The following is a 22279-nucleotide window of genomic DNA, read 5'->3' on the forward strand; positions in this document are numbered from 1 at the left end:
GCCCACATCACAAGTATAATTCAGGGTTTGAGGGTTGTGACTATAGTAACTATCCTCACATAATAATGCCCTTTGGGTTTCTTTCCTCAAGTCTGTAGGTTATATCATTTTTTGAACATTGGGGAAAAATGGTTCTCTCTGGCTTATTTTTATCTAAATATCTAAATGCCTACCAGAATACAAAGCATCCTTTGTTTGTAGCACTACTTTATTTTTATATTTTAGGTGTTAAAGTTCAGTTTTGAGAACCCAGACAAACACTCTTTAACTTTTGGGCAAAGTTAGGGACAAAGCACTTGTGAAAGCCACCTTCCTTTTTTGCTTTGCTTGAGAGGAGGATTTAATCAATTGCTGGTTCAGGGCTTCATCCTTTTTTAGGCTTCATCAAATGAATATCAGGGAAAACCAGGTATATAGCTAGGCAATAAGCAATTTCCAAATGTTTGTTAAATGGCACGATCCATTTGTCTTTTTCAAGCTTCTGTGTAAGGCATGGAACTTATACTTAGGCCCTACTTAGGACCTGGACTTCAACAACCTTAAGACTTTGGGGCAGGGAACTAAGTACAAAACAGTTGTAATTATTTTACATGTATGTACATATGCCTTGAATACGTGTAAAATTATCTTTAGAAAAGGGTGATTAGGTGTTAAGTATTATCTTAGTTTTTAATTATGTTTAAATTGAAGTCAAGGGAAAAATATTCAAAATATGGGGAGCTTTTTTCTTTATTGTAACTTACAAAAAATAAATACAACCATAACTATTTTTCTGAGTAATTTTTGTGGTAACATTCTAAATTCTAGGCCTTTTTAAAAAAAAGTAATTTCTATTCAGAAGTTAACTATTTGTAAAAATTCTCTAACTTAGAGAAGAAAGCATCTACAGTTTAACTTGATTACATAAAGGCTATTTCTAGAGTAATTAAGGATTACCACACTTAAAATACTAGTCAAGAAGACTAAGGTCAATATGGAAGTAGACATAAGGAAAATAATCTTGGTTATTTAGTTGTATTCCAGGAATATCCACAGAAGCCTAGAAGAAAAAAGACTTAATTAAGTACATTCATCTGCCATTTGTAAAACATTGATTTATTTTTTATATATATATATATACATATATATATATATATATACTTAATTGGATAATGGAAATAAAAATTAGGTATCATAGGTGATATACATACATCCAGTATACTTGCTGCTGCTACTTCATCCAGGTGTTTGAAGACTGAGTTTAGAACCTCTCTTAACCGTTTTGTGGCCTTCTTGTGGGGTTGCAAAAGCACTGCCTGAAAATTCACAGGTAGTCCATACCTTTTTCAAATGGATAAAACATTATTGACTTGAAACATAAAAAATCTTAAGATAAACAGTAAAACCTCAGATAAACAATGGACACTAATAATTTTCTACTTTACATTTAAAATATTTTAGTCCCAGTTTTGCCACAGCACTATTTCTTTAACTTTTTTTTTGCAAAGCAATGGGGTTAAGTGGCTTGCCCAGAGCCACACAGCTAGGTAATTATTAAGTGTCTGAGGTTGGATTTGAACTCAAGTACTCCTGACTCCAAGGCCAATGCTCTATCTACTGTGCCACCTAGCTGCCCCCATGGTACTATTTCTAACAGAAGAATAGTTCCTTATGAGTCAGTGGGCCATGAGCATCATTCTAAACATCACTGTTAACAGAATAGGGCTGAAGATTGAGGATACCTCTAAGTCCAATAACCAGGCATTGAGCAACAGTCCTAGATTCAGAAGGACCTGAGTTTAAATGTGGTCTTACTGTGTGACCCTGTGTCATCTGTCAGCCAAGCCCCCCAAAGGAGTTTTCAAAAAAAGGTCAGACCTATCAGAATTCTCTAACACTTTGTTTACTTGAGTTCTGTAGGATCAGTAAGTATATGACTAGTAACTTCTATAGTTCCTTGCATAAAGAGGGAGGAGAAGGAAAAAAAACCTCAGCAAGGGGCCTTTAGAATCAAGTTACTCTAAAAAAAAGTAAATGCCATTTTAGAAAAGGAAGTTGTTCCTGAACAAAGAAATCAGTATTTACACTAAGCTCTTGTTTTTTTTAGGTTTTTGCAAGGCAGTGGGGTTAAGTGGCTTGCCCAAGGCCACACAGCTAGGTAATTATTAAGTGTCCGAGGCCACATTTGAACTCAGGTACTCCTGACTCCAGGGCTGGTGTTCTAGCCACTATGCCACCTAGTTGCCCCAGAGTCCAATTATTTTTGAGCTCAAATGCCATTTTTAATAAGTCATTTTTTGTCAGAACTAACCCTTAAAAAGTAACTTTTCCCTTTGTGATCCACGTTTATGCTATTTTCATGATACATCTACTGTCCTAATTTATAAAAAGAGAAACTTAGTTATTTTTAGTTTTTGTTTTTTTTAAAGGCTCTAATTGGCCACTATGATTTCTGATATTTCTCATCTAGAGGTCTAAGAAACTCAATTCTAAAATTATTCATCAACTATTGCTACTGGAACTCATGCTTCTTGAAATCATAAATTTATGAGCTTATAGATCTTTTTATCTCAATGTTATATATAGAACAACGTAGGAAACGGCAGGGCATTAGGCCATTATGGATGAACTTGGGAAAGGTTGATTTCCTAAAAAGCTCATAAAGGGTGGAAAAAGCATGCTCTAATGTTGTAGTGGAGACAAAACATGGCCTATCAAAAATATGTTTATCTGTTAACTTCAAAGCAGAAAAGGAAAACTGCTGTGAGTGTTCAAGAAAAATTCCTTCCCAAATATTCTCTAACAAAACTAAATGTTTTTCTGGGTTCTAATGCATCTAATAGCTCCTCTTCAAAAAGCAATAGTGTATGAGGATTGTGTATCCTTTCTAAAAGGTTACTGACCTAGGTTCAAGTCATAAGAGTTTTTTTTATTTGACATAATACAGTTTACACAGTGAGAGGTTCACTGGAGCTTCCCTATGTACAAAACTGAAGCAAAAAATGAGTCTAAGGGCAGCTGTGTAACCTTGGGCAAGTCAATTCCATTGCTTTAAAAAAAATGAGTTTAGCTCTTAGAGTCACAGTGGAGTTGATAACTTGAAGGTTATAAAATGAAAAAAAAGAAACCTTTAAGCCCTCATTTTCCCTGCTTTTTTTGCTCCTGATGCTGATCCCCCTTACTAGAGGTCATATTCTCCCCTTAAATATCTAATTAACAAATTCTTTGTGCCCTACATGACCTTCCCTTCAAAAAGAAATCACTATATTATAGTTCCTATTTTTTTTTTTTTTAGGTTTTTTTGCAAGGCAGTTGGGGTTAAGTGGTTTGCTGAAGGCCACACCAGCTAGGTGGTGCACCTGCACTGGAGTCAGGAATACCCGAGTTCAAATGCGGCCTCGGACACTTAATAATTACCTAGCTGTGTGGCCTTGGGCAAGCCACTTAACCCCACTGCCTTTCAAAAACTAAAAGTTAAATCTTTCCTTGTAGAGATAGGGGGCAATGAGTGTGGAAAACACATGGATTTGGTGTGATAGTTCTGCTGAACTATTTTTTGTAAAGGACAGCTCTCTAGGAGCAATCTACTGGGAAAGTGAAATAATAATTGGCAAAGTTTTTGCCTTAAAGAAAGCAACATTCCTTAAATCCCTCCTTTTAAATCACAACTTTATTAAAACAAGGGCCTTTAAGAGATAATTATTTGTACTTTCTAGTACATTCTATTTCATTTTCTTCTTAACTTGTAGGAACTGGAATAATACAGTATTATCAGCAACAGAGGTTAATATAAAATTTGCCACCAGTGGGGTGGCTGTGCAAGAAGTTACTACTATCTTGGAACATTTTTCAACATCCTTTTCTCCCTTAAAAAGTTGGCAACCGGCCCATACCCTCTGTTCTCCAGGAGTCCAGGTCTGGCTGCCAAGAGGCTAGCTTACCACTCCTCTCTCATGGACCCCGACACCAAACTCATTGGAAACATGGCTATTACCCATTAGAAGTCAATTTAAAGGACCGGCTCCAAGAAAAACAAAAGATACAGATATTGTAGATGAAGCTATCTTATTTCAAGATAAATGTCTTCTTTAAAAAGTTGGCAGCCTCAGGAAAGTAGCCACAGGAATATGTTAGCAGAGAAGGGGAAAAAATCAAAAAAAATCAAGAGTACTTGAAAGTAAATAGGCACTAACTCTCAAAATTCTCTCCCCTTTCCCTCCCATTCACTCTTCCCTCCTATCCCTCCCTCTCCTTTACCCTTCCTCTTTTCTTCTTTCCTACTCTCCGAATTTCCCTCTCCCTCCTTGCCTCTTTTTTTTTTAAGTTTTCTTAAGGCAAACAGGGTTAAGTGGCTTGCCCAAGGCCACACAGCTAGGTAATTATTAAGTGTCTGAGATCGAATTTGAACCCAGGTACTCCTGACTCCAGGGCCAGTGCTTTATCCACTATGACACCTAGCTGCCCCACCCTTGCCTCTTTCTTCTCCCTCCCCACCCCAGTCTTCAGTCTTCAGTGATCTTGGTTCAGTATAGGTTTCCCCTTCATGCAGCCTTTAGCTTTTTCTCCTCCTGTCACATCCATTGTTCTATAGAGATTTCTTTAAGAATATTCTTACCAGCTTTAATCTGTTCTTCACTTCTGTGAAGAGACTCGACAAAAATATTCTCATTCTGCTCCACAAGTCTACCTACTATCAGTCTTTTGCATAGTCTAACACGTTCTACCCCCCCTGACTATGTGCCCACATAACACAGGTAGGAGGCTACCAATACAGATGACCTAGATCTGTATAATTTGTTGCCTCACTTACCTCAAATTCTATAAAATCTCAAGTTCATAACAAATTATAATAATAATTATATCCCTTTATCATTGGGATGTCCAGACTAAGAAGAAGGTAATGCAGTTGCTGTCATCTCTGTTTTATAGATGAATAAACTGAGGTTCTAAGTAAAAGTGAGAAACTTGTGGTCAGATATTGTCAGAGCTAGGACTTGAACCCTAGCTCTTCTGAATCCAAGTCTAGTACTTTCTTCATTATTTCACATCATAATCATCATTATCATCATTGTCTATCACAGTTGCCAAAATAGTTGAAGAAGATTAGTTATACTAATTTATACAACTAAGTAAAATAGTAGGAATAAAATGTTAATCAAATGCTAGCATTTATGGCACCTAACACAATGCCAATCACTGGGATAAGCACATTTGTCTTCTCATTAACAACCTTAGAAGAAAGATTAGATTTTGCAAGCTCAAGTGAAGGGATTTGCCCAGGGTCACAAATTTGAATTCATTTTCTTTTTTCTAGACCTAACACCACCTAAATGCCTTAAGAAAAATGGTATTTCTAGACATATAGACATGGGTTCACTTACCTTAGCACAGATTCAACAAAAACTCTCAGAGCCTTTAGGTGAATCCAGGCAATAAATGCTTCACTGAAGTTCACCTTGAGCCAGCGCAAAAGGGGACCCTTGAAAAGAAATCAGGTTATTAACCTTTCTTCTCAACCTCCAGACATAGTATGTTAAAAGAAACTTTTCATTAGGACAGAGTACTGAAGTTGGTAAGAACAAGAAGCTTGCAAAAGCTGAGAAGAAGGTGGAGAAGCCACCTAGAGTCCGCCTTCCAGCAAGATAAACCAGTCCCAACTATATTATGGGAACTGACTGATGTCAAATTCCAGACTCTATCAAGTAGAGTCGAAGAAAATTAGCAGCTCAGCCACCCAGCACATGCAAACCATCTATACCAATGTCTGGGAAAACTAGGCAGGCCACCTCAAAAGTAAGTTCTGATGCCAGGCATATTTCAAGATTTTGTCTGAAAATTTCCAACTGGGGAATCCTTTAAGCTCTTTCGTCATAAGCTATAATGTCAACAGTACTAAGGGTAACAGTGCTCTACCAACATTCCAAGACTGTTTCAAACCAGCTTAAAGCTCCAACCTTGCTTGGCAAGGGAAATGCGCAGATTTCAATAGTGCTTCCTTTGAAGTAGATGGTGACAAATGATAATATAGATAGTGAATAATGATAATCAGAACAAGTTAAGATTCCTCTCAGGAATCTCAAAAGCACTTCTCAGTGCATGAACCCTCCCTTGTACCTCAAGATATGTTGGTAGGTGGTTGAGTACTCTTCATTTGTACAGATGGGGAAACCAAGAGAGCATAGATGAGCTGCCCAATATCCAAGTGAGTTAGTGGCAGAACCCGTCATAAAGCCAAGGACTCATGTCTCCCAATAAGCTCCATCCACCTAGAATCCTAGGACAACCTAGCCCACCTGACCAAGAAGCACATTCATTGAGACGTTAAGGGGGGGGGAAGAGGCAGCAGTTAACAAAAGGTCCTATAGATTAGGAAAAGACATGATTGGCGACGGAAGGGTCCCCTTTTTCATCACTTTTATTAATTTGAGGTATAGTGAAAGCCACACTAGATGATGAAAATAGTGGGGAGTGATTCATTTTATCAAAAGATAAAGCCCTCTCAGCCTAGAGAGGGAACAGAAAAGCTCCCCAAGCAGAATTGCTTACCTCACCCTCGCCCTCACTCTCTTTTTCTTTCTCCGTCTGCCCCGTAGTGGGCCTACCAGGGTTCCCTATCGGGGTTACCTTAACCATGTGATCCGGGAAGGTAGATGATCTCTTTTTAAGAGCAACACGTGAAGTTTGCTATAAGCATAGAAATGATTTATTAATCTTTCAACAAACATGCATCAGAACACAAACTAACATTAAATCAATGAAAAGCATCTAAAAGCAAGCAAGTGAATGACGAAATTTAACATTAATCCTAAAGATTAAATGCACAAGTTAGATGTGTCATCTAACCTGGGGAAACTGAAAATGGCCTGGGTCTGGCTTGGTGCAGTTCCTTGCTCACAAATCTAAGACCAAAGTCAAAGAAGGAGTATACCATCTAGGAATATATATATATATATAATTATATATAATACATATATAATATATATATACACACAACCTTCGCCTATATTTGGTGTCTTCTCTCACAGCAACACAAAAAGTTAGTGGAATAGTCCAGGTCTTCCCCAAATCTTGAAGGAAGTCAGGGAAATAAAGATGAGGGGAACAGAACCTTCCAGTTATGAGAGATAGCCAATGCAAAGGAATGGAATGGAGATGGGAGATGGAGAGTCCTGTTTGAAAAATTGTAAGTAGACCAGCAAAAGTATACTATAGAATGTGTGAGGGGGATAAAATGAAAAAAAGATTGGAAGATGATGACTAGAACATTGCTGGTACAGGACTATAGCTCAGGAAAGACTGGAATTTAATTTGTAGCTCTATCTCTGTAAACATATATTGAAATGAAGGTAGGATCACAATGAAAGCAAAAATAGATTTTTTTTCCTCCTTGATCAAGAATAGCAGAAGGATGAAATTATTAGCTCTTAATGTATACTATAATAGATTTAAGATGGAATTTAAGAAAACAAGTTCTGATCTATAAATCCAACACTGTATTTAAACCCACCCAAACCCACCCTTACCCCTTCCTCTGCCTAAAGGTCAGTAGGATAATAAGATGAGAAGGTAGAAAGCTATTAAATGTTTAAAAGTCAGATGCCTATTACAGAGCTCCATTTCCCTTCTTAAAGAAACCTTGGCCACACTCCCTGATTGGGGGTGGGGGGGGATGTGCAGAAGTGGAACACCATGTAAAATTCTAGACCAGTGATCTGATAAACCAGATGGCAGGTGTGATGCTCTTGTATAACACACTGATAAATGGGGTGGTCTCAGGTTGGCTTGTGATGATACAGAAGGTAGTGCCAAGAGCCCCACTTTATTCCTTCTCCTCAGCACAGCCTTCTAAAAAGTTTCTCTGGAAATAAAAAGTTCCCCAGGCAGTCCAGGTCCTAGAAACTCCATGTCATTCACAAGTAAGTAAGGCATTGGGAATGTTAACTGGTTTCCATGTCAAGAAGAGATAGTACATGGGTTCCTTGATCTGGGGGTGGGGGCGGGGGAGAAGAAGTAGTGCTTTAATTTTTATTCTTTAAAAATCTGAAGGACCCGAGCAAATCATTTAACCCTGGTTGCCTTGACAAAAAAAGGGGGGAGGGCAAAAAAATTTGATCTGATTATATATGGAATGCTTAGGAAACTGATGAAAAGTGGTTCTGGGTAATAAGGTTTTCTAGTTAGCTCAGGGTTAACAGAATCAGACTTAGCAGTAAAAGGAAGCACAAAAATCATCTCTTACTCGTTCCTCTTTCCCAAATTAAAAAAAAAAAAGCAAAACTTTTTAGCTCTTACTTAGTATTATTTGGAAATGTCCTGCTGTGACCTACTTCAATAAATTAAAGTTCATTGACCAGAATTGACTTATTCTTTTATGGCTGAGGATTCTAGAGAAGCTCAGGGCCATTGAACTGAATGGAACGTCAGCAGCTATCATTGTTCGAGACAATGTGAAAGTTCTAGGTGACTGAGCACTGGGTCTAGACCAGAAGTTTGAAGATTTTTTATGTGTGATTCTCTGACATCTTTTTCCTTCTTATCATATATCTCTTACTGCTAAAAGTATGGACAGTCACAATATTCCATTTAATTGAGGTTCCAGCTAATGTGTTTACTGTAGTGATGGTTTATTATGTTTTTGTTTTTTCCAGATTCACATGGAAAAGGGAATTTACACCATATTCAAAATTCTGAGTTATCCAAACATTTGACAACAAATTTTGATTAAAAAAACAAGAGTACAGGATAAGTACTAACAAATACATGCAAATACCACTTCTAAAACCCTCAACTGTCTTTAGAGTCTTCAGCAGTTACGATGAGATACTTTTGAAAATTTTGCATCAAATCTTTCCTCACAAGAAAGCAGAAGGGCTTCCTAGACTTTCCATTTTCAAGACTAGTCCTGAAATCAGTAGAGATTCCTAGAATTTTAGAGCTAGAGCTGCTGACAGTAGAGGACATAGTCCTTTTGGCTTCTGAAAACTTGACTATGATACAAATAGAGTTGCATATGTATTAAGCCCACTTTACAGAAGAACAAACTGAAGTATGAAATGAAAAAAAAATTTGCCCAAAGGCCATGAAGCTCATCATTAAAATTGAAAGAGTCTATTACTTTCATTACATGCTAAGCAAAGTTTCCTTCACAAACTATAAAGCTCACATGATGTTATTGCTGGAGGATACCTTTTCAGGCAGATGCCTTGTTAAAAATTTGAGTAGGTGGTTGTTTGGTACATCTGGACACCAAGCACCACTCCCTAGAAACTCTGCTGTCAACAGTGGTCCAACCAGTTCCATTCAGGATAGCTGTCTTATTGCCATCAACAGAGGGGCTGTGCTGGTCCCTCTGACCAATGAACTGAATTTCCTTGACCTCGGGGTGAGGATACCCTAAGACTCCTTTGAGGGGGAAATTGAGTTCATGCTCATTATCAATACATGCAGCTGCTTTCCTACAACACTTTCTGAGATCAGATTATCCTGCCAGTTCATGGGAACTAAGATAAGACACACTTCCCCAATATCTATCTGTTAGGCAGTTGGGGACCAAATCAGGAAAATTTCCAAGCTTCAAACAGAGGGCCTTTTCCAGCTAAGACAACTGGCCCTGGTAAAGGGAGAACCAAAGAGAGGGACAGCAATTTGGAAATTCAGTAGAAAAATGCAACAGGCTTAAGTACTTACATACTGTTGCTTCTTTTCAGAGAGCAACTTAGTCATCTCTTCCCTTTCAGTTTTAATTTCTTTTTCATCATAAAAAAATTCACGGACAATGAACCTTAAAGAAACAATATGGAAATGTTTTACATGATTGCAAATGTATGATCTATATCCAATTGCTTACTGTTGCAGTGAGAGGAAAGGGGAAGGGAGGGAGGGACAGAACATGGAAATCAAAGCTTAAAAAAGAAAAATGTTAAAATGTTAATATTTTCTTTCATGTAATGGGGAGATAAAATTTTTTTAAAAAAAAGAAGAAATGTTAGCTAAATATCAAATGTTTGAGAAGAAAAAAAGTCCTAGCAGACTAGCAGTCAGGAGAAGTTTAAAATCCTGACTTAAGTCATTAACTAAATATCAATTTTATAGTTAGGATAGAGGTACTGCAGAAAAGCAAGCTTTCAGCTTCAAATTTCAAAAAAGAAAAAACATACATATATATATATATATATATATGTATATATATATATATACACACACACACACACATTTTTTAGATATATATAAAACCAAAAATAGGTAGATTAATAAATAAATGAGTGGGTGGTTAAGTAAATAAATAAAGCAATAGCCCCAAATTCTTACTTGTTTTCTTTGGCTTTGGCTTTGAAATCATTCATCACCCTCCGAAACATCGTGACTGTAAAAAGGCCTCCCTCGTCATCCTCAGCAATCAGTCTGTGGAAAAGAAGATCCCACTCATAACTGTGTTCAGACTAAAAGTCATTGTTCTCCAGGATTTGACATCCCACTGTTCTTTCTGTTTAGCATCAGAAGGCTACAAGTGAGGATCCATGCATTTGGAAGGTTTAAGAGCAGAGAATACATAGAATTTCCAAATTCTAACCACACTCTGCCAGTGTCTGTATTCGACCCACAAGACTGTATCATGTAAGAGATTCAAGGGTCTGCTAGTTAAAATCCAGAGGTAGCCTAAAGGTTGGTCCATTTGAAGAGGTCAATGTACTAGACTAGGAGTTAGAAGAACTGGGTTTGAAGCCTGGCTTTGCCACTCACAGGTCGATGGCCCAAAGGAAGTTAAATAGGAGGCAAGATACTGAAAAACAAACTTGAATTCAGCAAAATCTTAGCAAGTTAGCTACATTACTTTAATACTTAAAAGATGTGTGATTTCCATCAGCATAGGTATTACTTCCACTTGGAGACAACCAGATGACCAGCACAATCAACTTTGCTATTTTAGAACTCAGACAATAAACACAGACCCTGTAAATAAACATCACCGACCCTGTAAAGTCTTTTTCACTTGGTAAATTCTGCCAGTCTTTGAGAGTCCAAGATTACCTCCATACCAAGATGAATCTTGTGAACTGACATCTTCACAGTACTGGAGTCAGAATAACTGTATTTTATGAGACCACAGTCAAGTCAGTTAACTCCAATGGACCATAGTCCTCATATTTAAAATCTGATTAAGATTGAGATGATGATGACACATCTATAGAATGCACTTTACATATATACTATCTTATTTCATCTTCACAACACTTAAGATGGATGCTGTTACTATACTGTATAAGAGGAAATTGAGTAGCAGAGGTTTAATTCCAATGTTACCCAGCTACTAAGTGTCTAAAGCAGATTCTCACTGCTTACTGGTCTCAGTTCCAGTATGCTATTCACTATCCAAGCAAAATCTATCTAATTAAAATTTTAAGATTCTGTGACTTTCATCTGGAAGCTAACAGCAAGCTCTTAGTTCACAATAAACAAGCAACTATGTTTGCTTTCTCATTATTGTTCTTTTTTTAATTTTGGTTAAGTATTAATATGTTACTCATCTTCCAAAGTCCATTTCAAACATCACCTTGGAGTACTCAGAATATGTTCTAAGACTGGGGTTGTGTCTGAAATCCCTAGGAAATTTCTTCCTCTTCTGGTCCCATTGGAGTTAGGAAGTTCTTCTGCCTCATATCACAGGTAAATTTGTCTTTCCCTTCTATGAGATAGATTGTGAACTCCCTGAGGGTAAGGAGACCATTAATGCCATTTTTTAAATCGATTGTTCCTTAGTATTTAGAGATGCTTGATCATGACATGGAGGTGAACCTGGCTTCACCAAGGCTATGCTAGGAAGTACAAGTTAAAAGAGTGTCAAATAATAGCCCAGTGATGGACTGCATGCTGTCACCCAAGGTCCAATTTATCTTAAGAACAAAATGGTTCATCAAGTGAAGGATTTTTTTTCTCCTCATCAGAGCAACCCATAAAACCATACTAGACTCTGGAGGGTCTTTGACCAGCATTGGCAAAAAAAAAAGATTGCCCACAGCAAAGAAGTTACAGATCCTGGAAGTATGGAAGAAATAGTTTGGAAATATGTACAGAATCCATTTTTATGTTATACTTATAATTTCCATTGTCAAAGATATCCTGTGACTTTACAAGTCTCTAGCGTGATGCCTCTCTGACCTAGTTCAAAATCCCTCATATTTTACAGACAACAGAAGTCCAAAGAAGAGGGGGAATTTACCCAACATTGTACAGGAAAAATTTTTTTCAGTTTATGGCAGAAGTGGACCTGGGGACCAAAGTTCATGACCACCAATTCAATGCCCTCATCAGTCCCACACCTTGCCTCTTCAGTTCACTACATATTCTGAAACACTCAAGACTATAACAGCCTCTTCTTGCAGAAAATACATTTCTAATACAAGTTCAAAAGCCAGTAAACAAATGCTCTGACAAGCCAAGGACCCAGTTCAAGAGTTCCACTTACTTGGTTGATCGAGGTACCACCATGTCTGAAAGAGATTCATATCTTTTTTGCCACTGTGAATAGTTTGGCCTTCAAGCAACAGAATAGAACTTCAGTTAGCATTAGTAAAAATAACAACAAAATGTATTGTAAATTGTTATTATTAAAGTTCACAAAAGCACTTTCCTCTCAAGAACCATGTGAAGTTTGTTATTATTTCCATTTGGAAGATGAAGATCTTGAGAGAACAACAGAGTTTCCCATTAAGTGTTAACTTATAACTTAAGTGTTAGAGCCACTTCAGGTCCCCAGGCATCTCCTGCCTGACACAGATCCTCACTACCAGCAGCATCCTACTGTTGAGATTAAAATTGTCCAACCTACAATAAAAGAGCTCTGAGCCAATGGTGCTTTATTAAGGGATCCCCTCTAATGAAGAGGACCTCAGATCTTGCTTATGATCTGAGGTTTGATACCAAATTTGATACCTAAACCTGCTAAAGAGGTTATATAAAGTACAGACTCCCATTGATCAAAAGATTTTGCTTCATGGCTAAAAAATGATGCCACAGCTAGAAAAGGTATACAGGAGATGAAGTCTTGGGTTGGGCAAAGCATAGAGCATCTCCACTGTCTAAGTGGACATAAAATGGTCATCAGTTCATGTTGGGGGACTTTTCAAGTCTTTGAGTCACCTCTGCCACAATGAACTTGGTCACTATAACAAGGAAAGATTGGAGGGTCTCTAGTTAGCTTCTTATGATTAAGCAAGTACAGCTCATAGCTCTGGGGCCTAATATACAGAACTATCACTATCTCTATGGAATCATATCAAATTGATTAATATTGATTGGAACAGAGTTAGGAGTTCAAATGAATTATTTCTCACACTAAGTGCCCCTTTCAGATGGCTCTATTGGTTCAGTTTTATGTCCTTGAGATCTGGTAGTGGCCAAAAAACTTTCTCTTGGCTCAGGCAACCCATTTCAAAAAGAAATACTTCAGTGAGGAACTTGGGGCCACTCAACATTTGCTCTTACTTTGGAACTATCACCAAGAGAGTGATAAGATACTCTGAATCCAGCACAAAATCATCTTTGTTCACAATATCAGCTAATGTCCGAGTGAAGAGATTTCCCCTGAAATGCAAAAGCAAAAAAGATGTGAGCTTAAAAGAAAGGCATTATCAGTCCTATCTGAACTCTTGCACTCAGGCTCACTGGCATATAGGCATATGTGCCATAAATGTAACAAATGCACTTTGAAAACAAGAGATCCCAGCTACAATATGATCGTATTCAATCAGTCAATAAGCATTGAGTGTTTTGCAGAGAACTGCACTAGGAAGTATAGAAAACTGTTTAGATCAGGGGTTCCTGACCTGAGATTAATACAATAATAAAATATTATTTCAATATAATTTGTTTCCTTTACAATTTTCCTTTATTCATTTAAAAACATTATTCTGAAAGGGGATTCAAAGGCTTTACCAGACTGCCAGAGGAATCATGACAGAACACAAGGTGAAGAAACCTTAATTTATATGAAACTTGATCCTTGACCTCAATTGCTTACCATTACACAGATAATATGATGAGTGCACTAGAGTATTACAATTATAATACATTACCATTTCATAGATATTACATGAAGAGTGCACTAGAGTATACAAAGTGCTTTCCAACACTCAACCAGGGACACTTAGCTGAATGAAGGAATCTGGGAAGCCTCCTTGGAGGAAGTAGTATTTGAGTTGAACTTTACAATAATTCCACAGACATGTTTCAAGTACCTGCTTTGTACCAAATCCTATGATATGATCGGGGAAGGTCCAAGTTGAATTAGGATCAATACCATCAAGGAGTTTGCACCCTTTAAATGCAAGTTTAAAAAAGGCACCAAAAAGATCTCCCAAACATATGTAATCATTATATAGGTGCTTAGGAGTAATTTTGCTGTTAGGTTGATAAAATAATTTGATTGCTTTAGTCTCATTTCCTAGGGAAAAATTCACCTTGGCTGTGTAGGATAAAGTTGGAGATGAAACAAGGAGACAAGTTTCATGAATTTCAAATTGAATAGGACATTTAAGAACATCTGGTTATATCTCCTTATTTTACAGAGAATAAGACCTTTAAGAACATCTGATTATATCTCCTTATTTTAGAGAGGAGGGAACTAAGGTCTCAAAACATTAAGTGTCTTGACCTTGGTAGCCTAAGTAGTGAGCTAAAGATTTGAATCCAAGGCCTTTGTCTACAAATCCTTCTAATCTCTATTTCACTGCCTCCTCCAGAGCAAGTAAAGTTAATTCATTGGTGAAGGCCTTTCCTCATGAAGGTGTGGGAAGTGGGTCGGGGGAAAAGGAAGTCATCATGAATGAGATACTATTTAAACTGGGTTTTGAAGGTAAAAAATAGGAATGGATATATTTCATGCATCAAATGTATAAATAGGTGTTATTTCTTTTTCTGTTTTTTTTTTTAATTCCCAACATGTAGTACAGTTGCTTGGCACTGTGGTAAGCCTTTCTGAATTGCTTGTTAATTCCAGGCATGGAGAACAGTGTGAGCCACTGCAGGGATAGAGTTGTCTCATTGACCTGGAACATGAACTGTATAGAATGGAATAATTGAGATAAGACTGAAAAGGCAAGTACCCTAGGACTATCACGGGCAAGAGGAAGGGAGCTTTGTCACTATTTTAAAAATGTTTCTTATTCATCTTGTTCCCTGGCCATTCATAACTACTTTCTGCTTACAGCATCCAGGTTGCTAAAGTTGGCAACCCCCTTTCTTCCCCAAGAATCTGGCAAACTTGGCTCATTGGCCCAATGGTGTTCTCACCAGTCTGCCAAGGTGGCTAGACTCTAGCAACCTGAATTCCACACCTCACTGACCTGGGCTCCCCTCCCCACCTCCATTCTTTCCATCTACACTTCTCTGCCAGATTAATCACTCTAATGCATTATTTGGATCTTGTTGCTCCTCTGCTTGAAAGTTGCTCAAAAGCTCAGCGCCAGCACATTCCCATTGCCCACTAAGTCCAAGTTCTTGACTATTCAGATCCCTCTAAGATCTGACCATAACCTACTTTTCTAGCCTTATTTTCCCCTCATTAAGTGTTCAACTCCACTAGAATACAGCACCTTCCAATGGTCATTACCAGAGTCTCCAATTTTCCTTCCAAAACAGTCCTCCTTCTAAAAAAAAATTTCCACATCTAGAATTCCACAAAAATACTCATTTATATAGAACACAGGATTTTAAAAACATTTTCCAACCAATAACCTTATGGTATAGATTTTGCAAGTATTAAGATCTCCTACTTTCAAGATGAAGAAACTTAGTTCAGAAAGGCTATAATGCAGCACAGTGCAAGCTCCAGGATGTGAACACAGGAGATTACTGATTCTAGAAATGTGCATACCATGATGCTTTTCTATACTGAAATATTAAAAATTCATTTATTTATTATTTTAGGAGAAAAGGGAGGGAGGGAAAGAAGATGGAAGAGTTATGAGTGCAGGGAGGGAGGGAGGGAATAGGAATTAAGTGCCTACTTTGTGCCAGTCACTGTGCTAAGTATTTTACAAATACTATCTCATTTGAGGAAGAAGGTACTATTATTGTCATTTTCCAATTCAGATAGGTGAGGAAGGCAAAAGTTAGGTGGCTTGACCTGGGGTACACAACTCTTTTAAAGTTATCAGAGGCTGGATTCTAACTCAGGTCTTTCTGACTCTAGGTTCAGCACTTTATCCACTGTGCCTCCTAGCTGCCTCTAATCATAAGATCAGAAGCTGAAAGGGATATGAAAGATATCTGACTTTCTTATTTAGCAACATGTCAAAGTCCCTCATGAAGTCTGCAAAAGTCAGGAACAAGCCTGGATGTCCTGCTTCCAAGCCTGTGGCAGCCTCCAGGGTAGAAGGGTCCAATGTGCAGCCTCCACCATGCTTTCCTGACTTCTGGGCCTCTCTTCTAACTCCTACCACCTTCTACAAATGGAAGCTGTTTCACAGGGGGCAGGAGGGAATTCCCTGGAGGCAGGGTTCTTTGTTCCTCTGGAAGCCTACTGACAGGAGAGGAGTTGGTTCAAATTACCATAGGGGAGATGGTTCAAGATAGTTTTCAGCATTAAAAATAAAGAGTTGACTTGGGGGATGGGGGTAAGGAGTGGGGGTAGGGAAAGAGGTTTTTTTAAAAAAATTCTAAGAAACCACAGGCTGGATATTAGCATATGAGTCACAGGTCAAAAAGAGTGGTGAGATCAGCAATGTGGCATACTCCCAGTAAACATATGTTAAATACTTTTCCTGTAACAAAAGTTCACACCATAATGACCAAAGTGGGTTTGCCAAGCATTTTACAAATCTTATCTCCTTTGATCCCCATAAGGACCACCACGGGAGGTAAGTACTGTCATTATTCCCCATTTTTGTTGAGGAGGTTGATGTTGAGTCCTATGCTACTACTCTTCCTGACCCCAATTTGGCATTTATTTTGGCAGAGAAACAGGAGTGGTTTGGCATTTCCTTCTCATTGGCATTACCCATGAGAAACTGAGGCAAAAAGGGTTGTGACTTACCAAAGGTCAGAAACTAGGAAATATCTAAGACATATTTGAACTTAAAATGAAATCTTCCTGACTCCAGGACTAATACAGTACTCTATCTACTCATTAAGCTACCCACCCCCACTTGCCCACAGTAACACTGTTTAAGTGTTTGAGGTCAGACTAGAAGTCAGGACATGAACAACCACAAAGGAGAAAACAGCCTTTTATCTGACCCTTGAAGGGTAGGTAGGATTTTATCAGTCAGGCATGGGAATAAAGGATATCATCTTTGACTGAGAAGTTTGTTCCAGAGAGAAGGTGGCAGAATATGGTAGTTAAAGCCCTGGATTTGGGGTCTGAAGCCCTGAAATTAAATTCTGTCTCTTTTTCCTCCCCTATTGGTGTGACCTTAATCAGATCACTTAACTCTGGACCCCAGACCTTAAAACAAAATGAAAGAGGTTTAACAGATGGTATATGCAAGGTCAAATGATCCTGGGGATTTTACCCACTCTGATGTGGGACAGAACAAGAAAAAAAGAGAAACAGAACCATATCAACTTCTTACTTCCTGAATCTTTTATTTAGCACCAAGAGCATAAAAGAATAAGAAATGTTTACTAAGTATTATTGCTTTTCTGTGTACTCTGTTGCCCAGTCATGCTTCAGTGACTATACTCTGGGCATAAGTATTTTATTGATAGGCTTAAAGTTATCCAGAGGGAGACCAGAAGAAGAAGAAGGAAACATTTATGAATCCTTAGCCTGGCAAAGACTGGCAAATGCTCGGTGGGTGGGATGTGCTTGGGGAAATTCCTAGAATTTCCTCCCTCCTTCTCTCTGCTACTCTCCCAGTTCTTGCTCACTCTTGCTCCCTCCCCAAAGATAGAGAGCTAACTTTGGAGCCAGGAAGGCCTAGGTTCAAATCCACCTGTGACATACTGACTCTGTGACATGGACAAGTCACCTAACTTCTCTGCATCCCAGGCAACTCTTGAAATTGTAATTTGCAGAGAATGATCTGCATAGGTAAAGGTACTGTATCCCTTCTTTGGGAGCTGGCTTTACTAATGAAATCATAGGCTAAGTTTCCATATTAATTGAGGGATTGTTTTAACTTTGCCTCTTCTCCATCCAGAAATTTGCCCAATTAATGTGTTTGTAGAACTGAATAGAAAATAAGGTAATCCCAACGATAGGTGAATGGTATCTTTGTTGTTGACAATGATGAGTTTCAGAAGTATCCAAATCTTAGTGACCCAAAGATATTGGAGTGGGATGTCATTTCCTTCTCCAGCTCGTTTTACAGATGAGGACACTGAGTCTTAGAAGGATTAAATGACTTGCCTAAGTTTGTACAGTCAGTAAGTAGTAGACCCAGGATCTGATTCACAAGACTATTTTTTTTTCTATTTCTATAATCCCATCCTAGAACGTTCTTTTCTGTCTGCACTGTCCAGTTGTGAAGTCTTAACCACTGGAATGTTTTAATTAGATGTTTGAGAATGTTTTGTCAAAGATGTCGCAGGGAGAGCCTGTTTTATTGTTTATTGTGTAGGAGACCTGAGCAGATACTTCTACGTCTCCTGAGAAGAGTGTAGGTTTGGGAACCATCAGGATTACTACCTTGAATGAATAATTTGGGCTTACTCTTCCCTTGCCTTCCTATTACCAGGTAATGAATTTCATTTCTTCTGCTTGTCCTTTCCCATTGTCCAATAAAACCCTAAAAGATTTTCATGGAAAGGAGGAAGCACACCATAATGATAAGAAGTCAAAAGGAGGGAGAGTTTATAAACTAATAAAATGTTGAATGAAGAGACAAATTTCGGGTTTGAGTTCTGCCTTTGTGACTTCCCCAACTCTGTCCCTGGATAAGTCACCTATAAAATAAGGAGCATTAATCTTAAACTAATCCTCCAACAGGGTTATTGGGAAGAAAGTACTTTGTAAACTATACAAAGCACTTTCTGTAATACAGAAGTGAGAACAGCTAGGTAATTCAGAGTGAGGAAGTCTGCCACTAAGTCATATATTTGACTCTCTGTGACCCTACTCTGGGTATTCTTGACAAAGATACAGGAATGGTTCTTATCCAGCTCCTTCTACAGATGAGGAAACTGAGGTAAAAAGGGTTAAGTGATTTGTCCAAGGTTACCCAGCTACTAAGAATCTGAAGTCAAATTTGAACTCAGGAAGCTACCCTTAATTACCTCTAGCTTCAGAGTGACAGCTCTTTTACACTCTTTCTCTCAATTTCTTCTCCAAGAAAGTCCCAAAGAAGCAAGTGGATTGCTGTCAATTAGGTCAAAGCCAAAATATGACACTTTTGCAATCCTAAACTCTGAAATTCCCCTTTTCTAACTGTAATCTGTTATCTTATAATCATTCACACTTGTGCCCTTTGTTAACACTTACAATGTCTCACTTAATTTATTCCCCTTGCCAAGACTATTTCAATTGCTTCTAATTTGGTCTCGCTGCTTCAGTCCCTACAGTCTCCAATCTATTTTCAATTGCCAAAATAATATTCCTAAGGCACAGAAATAATTGTGTTCAAAAATCTTGAGTGGCTCTCTATTGTCTTTTGGATAAAATACAAATGACCTCTTTGGGGATTTAAGTTCTTCCACCATCTCTCTAACCATTTTTACTAATTATTTTAGAATATCCTTGTTCATGAATTCCTTAGTCAAATGATGAGCAGTTCCCAGCTTTAAAATATTCTAGTTCTCACTATGCATTTGAATAATCCTTTGGAGAAGACTGGAATGCTCTATTCTACTCTCAGAATTAGTGTCCTCCTTCCATACTCAACCCAGGTGCCAAGCAAGTGAGGAAAATTTCTTTGACTTCATTCACTCTATGAACTTTTATTTACTTATCTATAGGTCCAGCATTCTTCTTTAGCAAGTGGTCAATTCCCTCAGGCTAGGAATTCTCAATATCCCAACCCCACCCCTGCATATCAAAGACCATAAATACTTATTGACTTGGATTGAGGAGGAGGAGGAGGAGAAGTGAAGGAGGTATCTGGGGGTTGGGGTAAAGAACTAAGTCATTCTAACCCCCAGGAGGCCTCAGGGATAAAAGGAAGATGAATGAGTTGGTGGGTTCGGCAAGTTCAGAGGATCCTATAGAAACAGATCTCATGAATGAACAAAAGCAAAGATACATACGAGGATTTCCTTTCCAGATTCTCCAGGTTTCCTTTCAGAGTGTTGTAGGCAGCTGTTCGAGCTTTCAGGTCATTTTCTATTTGTACCAGTTGCTGTACATGAAAGCAAAAGTTAACCTTGCATATTAAACAAATTAATATTTCTACAATTTGAATACATTAAAGAACTATTAAGGGCAACTCAGATGAGAAGTTGAGTTTCACCCTGAAGGTCTGTGCAGCAGCATAGTATGCTAGGAGGCATCTGTATTTGAGTTCAGATCCACAACTTACCAGTTCTGTAAATATGAGAAACATTTTCCCACCCAGGGGCTCAATTTCCCCATCTATAAAGTGGAGATAATAATCCTTGCACCGCTTTCCTAGATAATAGAATTCTTCCAAGCATCAATTGAGAGCATGTCTATTAAGTTATACAAATGAAAAGCACCATTGCTATTAAAGTCATCATTTGCTTCATTGGTTGTTCTTGGAATGTTGTTCCTAGGCCCTAGTAAGTCTTACTAAACAAGGAAATAATAGTAGCTAACATTTAAATAGTATTTCTGATCTTTACAACAATCTTGCTTCTGGCCTTATAATTAGCCCCTCTTTACTGATGAGGGAACTGATGCTTAGAGAATTTAAGTGGTTTGCCCTAGGATGACAGTTAAGTGCCAGAGGTAGTAAAGGCTTTAAGGGCATGTTTGAAATATTTACCTTACTAACTATAGCTCTGAACTGGGAGGGAGTAAGAACTGGAATTGAACATCACCCCAGGCATCTAAAATCTGTCCCCGAAGGGGGCAGCTAGGAGGTTCAATAAATATGAGTATCAGTCCCTGAAATGAGGACCTGAGTTCAGTCTGCCCTCAGATATTTACTACTACCTATGTGGCCTGAGCAAGTTACTTAACCCCAATTTGCCTCCAAAAATAAAAAATAAATAAATAATAAAATCTGTGGGCATGGGCAAGTCCCATACTCATCTACAAAATGAAGAATAACATCTAAATTATTCACTTTAAAGGGTTATTATGAAGTTCAAATAAGACAATGAATTAATGTTTTATCAGTGTTATAACTGATCTCAGACTAACCCCCTACTTTCCATCTTCTCACCAATGCTCCAGATACTACCACAAATTGTAACTTTTTCCCATTCCTATCTCTGAAAATCGAAATTTTATCCATCTTCACAGGCCCAATTTTTCTCTTGATTTCTCTAGTCAGACTCATTCTCTCCCTCTTCCAGGGGCTTGATCCCCACCCATGTAAGACACTTCTAATACAAGCTTTTTACCAATCATCTCATGTTCTAAGAAGAAGTGGACTCCCATGGTGTCTTACTTAGCTCTATTAAAGCTCAACTTGTTTTCATGCCTTATTTGTTCAATTAGATCCAAGAAATCAGGGACATATCTTATTTATCCTTTTATACCTTACAGTACCCAGCATAGAACCTTAAAACAGGAATCACTGAATATAAATGTCTTGACAATTCTATATAGTTGATATAGAATTATATATAGTATATATTTATATTTACAACCTGTTTCAACTTGTATATTCAACCTGGGCTAGAGAAAGTAGACACCTTCTAGAATAAAGGCTGATTAGTCTGGTTCCTGAAGGAAAGATGATCAATATCTACTCAAGAAAATATGTGTATTTATAGACACTGGCTTCAGAGAGGACTTGTGTCCATACCAGATCCTAAATATGCATTAAATTAGATTCTAGAACATTATCTTGAATCCAGTGCCCTCAAGGAAGCTGCATTTTACAAAGGGACACAGCATTCTAGAGGATTTTTAAAAGGATCATGGTCCTGTGTCTTCATGTTCATCAAGTAAAGGATCATAGAATTTAGAGAAAGGAGAGTCCCTATATATATATATATACTGAGATAGATGAACTAGTTGGTCTTTAAGGTTTTCCGTTCTAGGACACTAAGGGTTCAGAGAAGGAGCATGACTGTATTTGTAAAGACTCAAAGGTCCTGAGTTTAAATATTTTTCTTACTAAGGAAGTCACTAGAGCGAATCACTTCATTTCCTTATTTATAGGGAAATGAATAAGCATTTATTTAGCATCTTTGATGTGCTGTTTTATTTTTTTTATAATTATCTCATTTTTCT

The 22279-nt window shown here is 37.8% G+C and overlaps 1 protein-coding gene across 3 annotated transcripts in view; it reads right to left on the minus strand.

Annotated features, from left to right (window-relative positions):
- Positions 1-158: 158 nt before the first annotated feature.
- The window catches only part of ATP6V1C2 (ATPase H+ transporting V1 subunit C2), a 64364-nt gene continuing 42243 nt past the window's right edge, over positions 159-22279 (minus strand). For 2 of the 3 annotated variants that reach the window (XM_074209758.1, XM_074209759.1), the window contains exons 6-14: positions 20161-20252; positions 13462-13560; positions 12443-12511; positions 10288-10380; positions 9667-9760; positions 6526-6663; positions 5361-5458; positions 1191-1320; positions 159-1039 (exon numbers count right to left, since the gene is read on the minus strand). In XM_074209758.1, coding sequence (XP_074065859.1) covers positions 950-1039; positions 1191-1320; positions 5361-5458; positions 6526-6663; positions 9667-9760; positions 10288-10380; positions 12443-12511; positions 13462-13560; positions 20161-20252 — 903 coding nt within the window. In that variant the 3' untranslated portion in view covers positions 159-949. The remainder of the gene's footprint in view (positions 1040-1190; positions 1321-5360; positions 5459-6525; positions 6664-9666; positions 9761-10287; positions 10381-12442; positions 12512-13461; positions 13561-20160; positions 20253-22279) is intronic. The other variant, XM_074209760.1, reaches the window with a different exon arrangement.

The sequence above is a fragment of the Macrotis lagotis genome, chromosome 1, assembly GCF_037893015.1.
Source record: "Macrotis lagotis isolate mMagLag1 chromosome 1, bilby.v1.9.chrom.fasta, whole genome shotgun sequence".
Classification (NCBI taxonomy): Eukaryota; Metazoa; Chordata; class Mammalia; order Peramelemorphia; family Peramelidae; genus Macrotis; species Macrotis lagotis.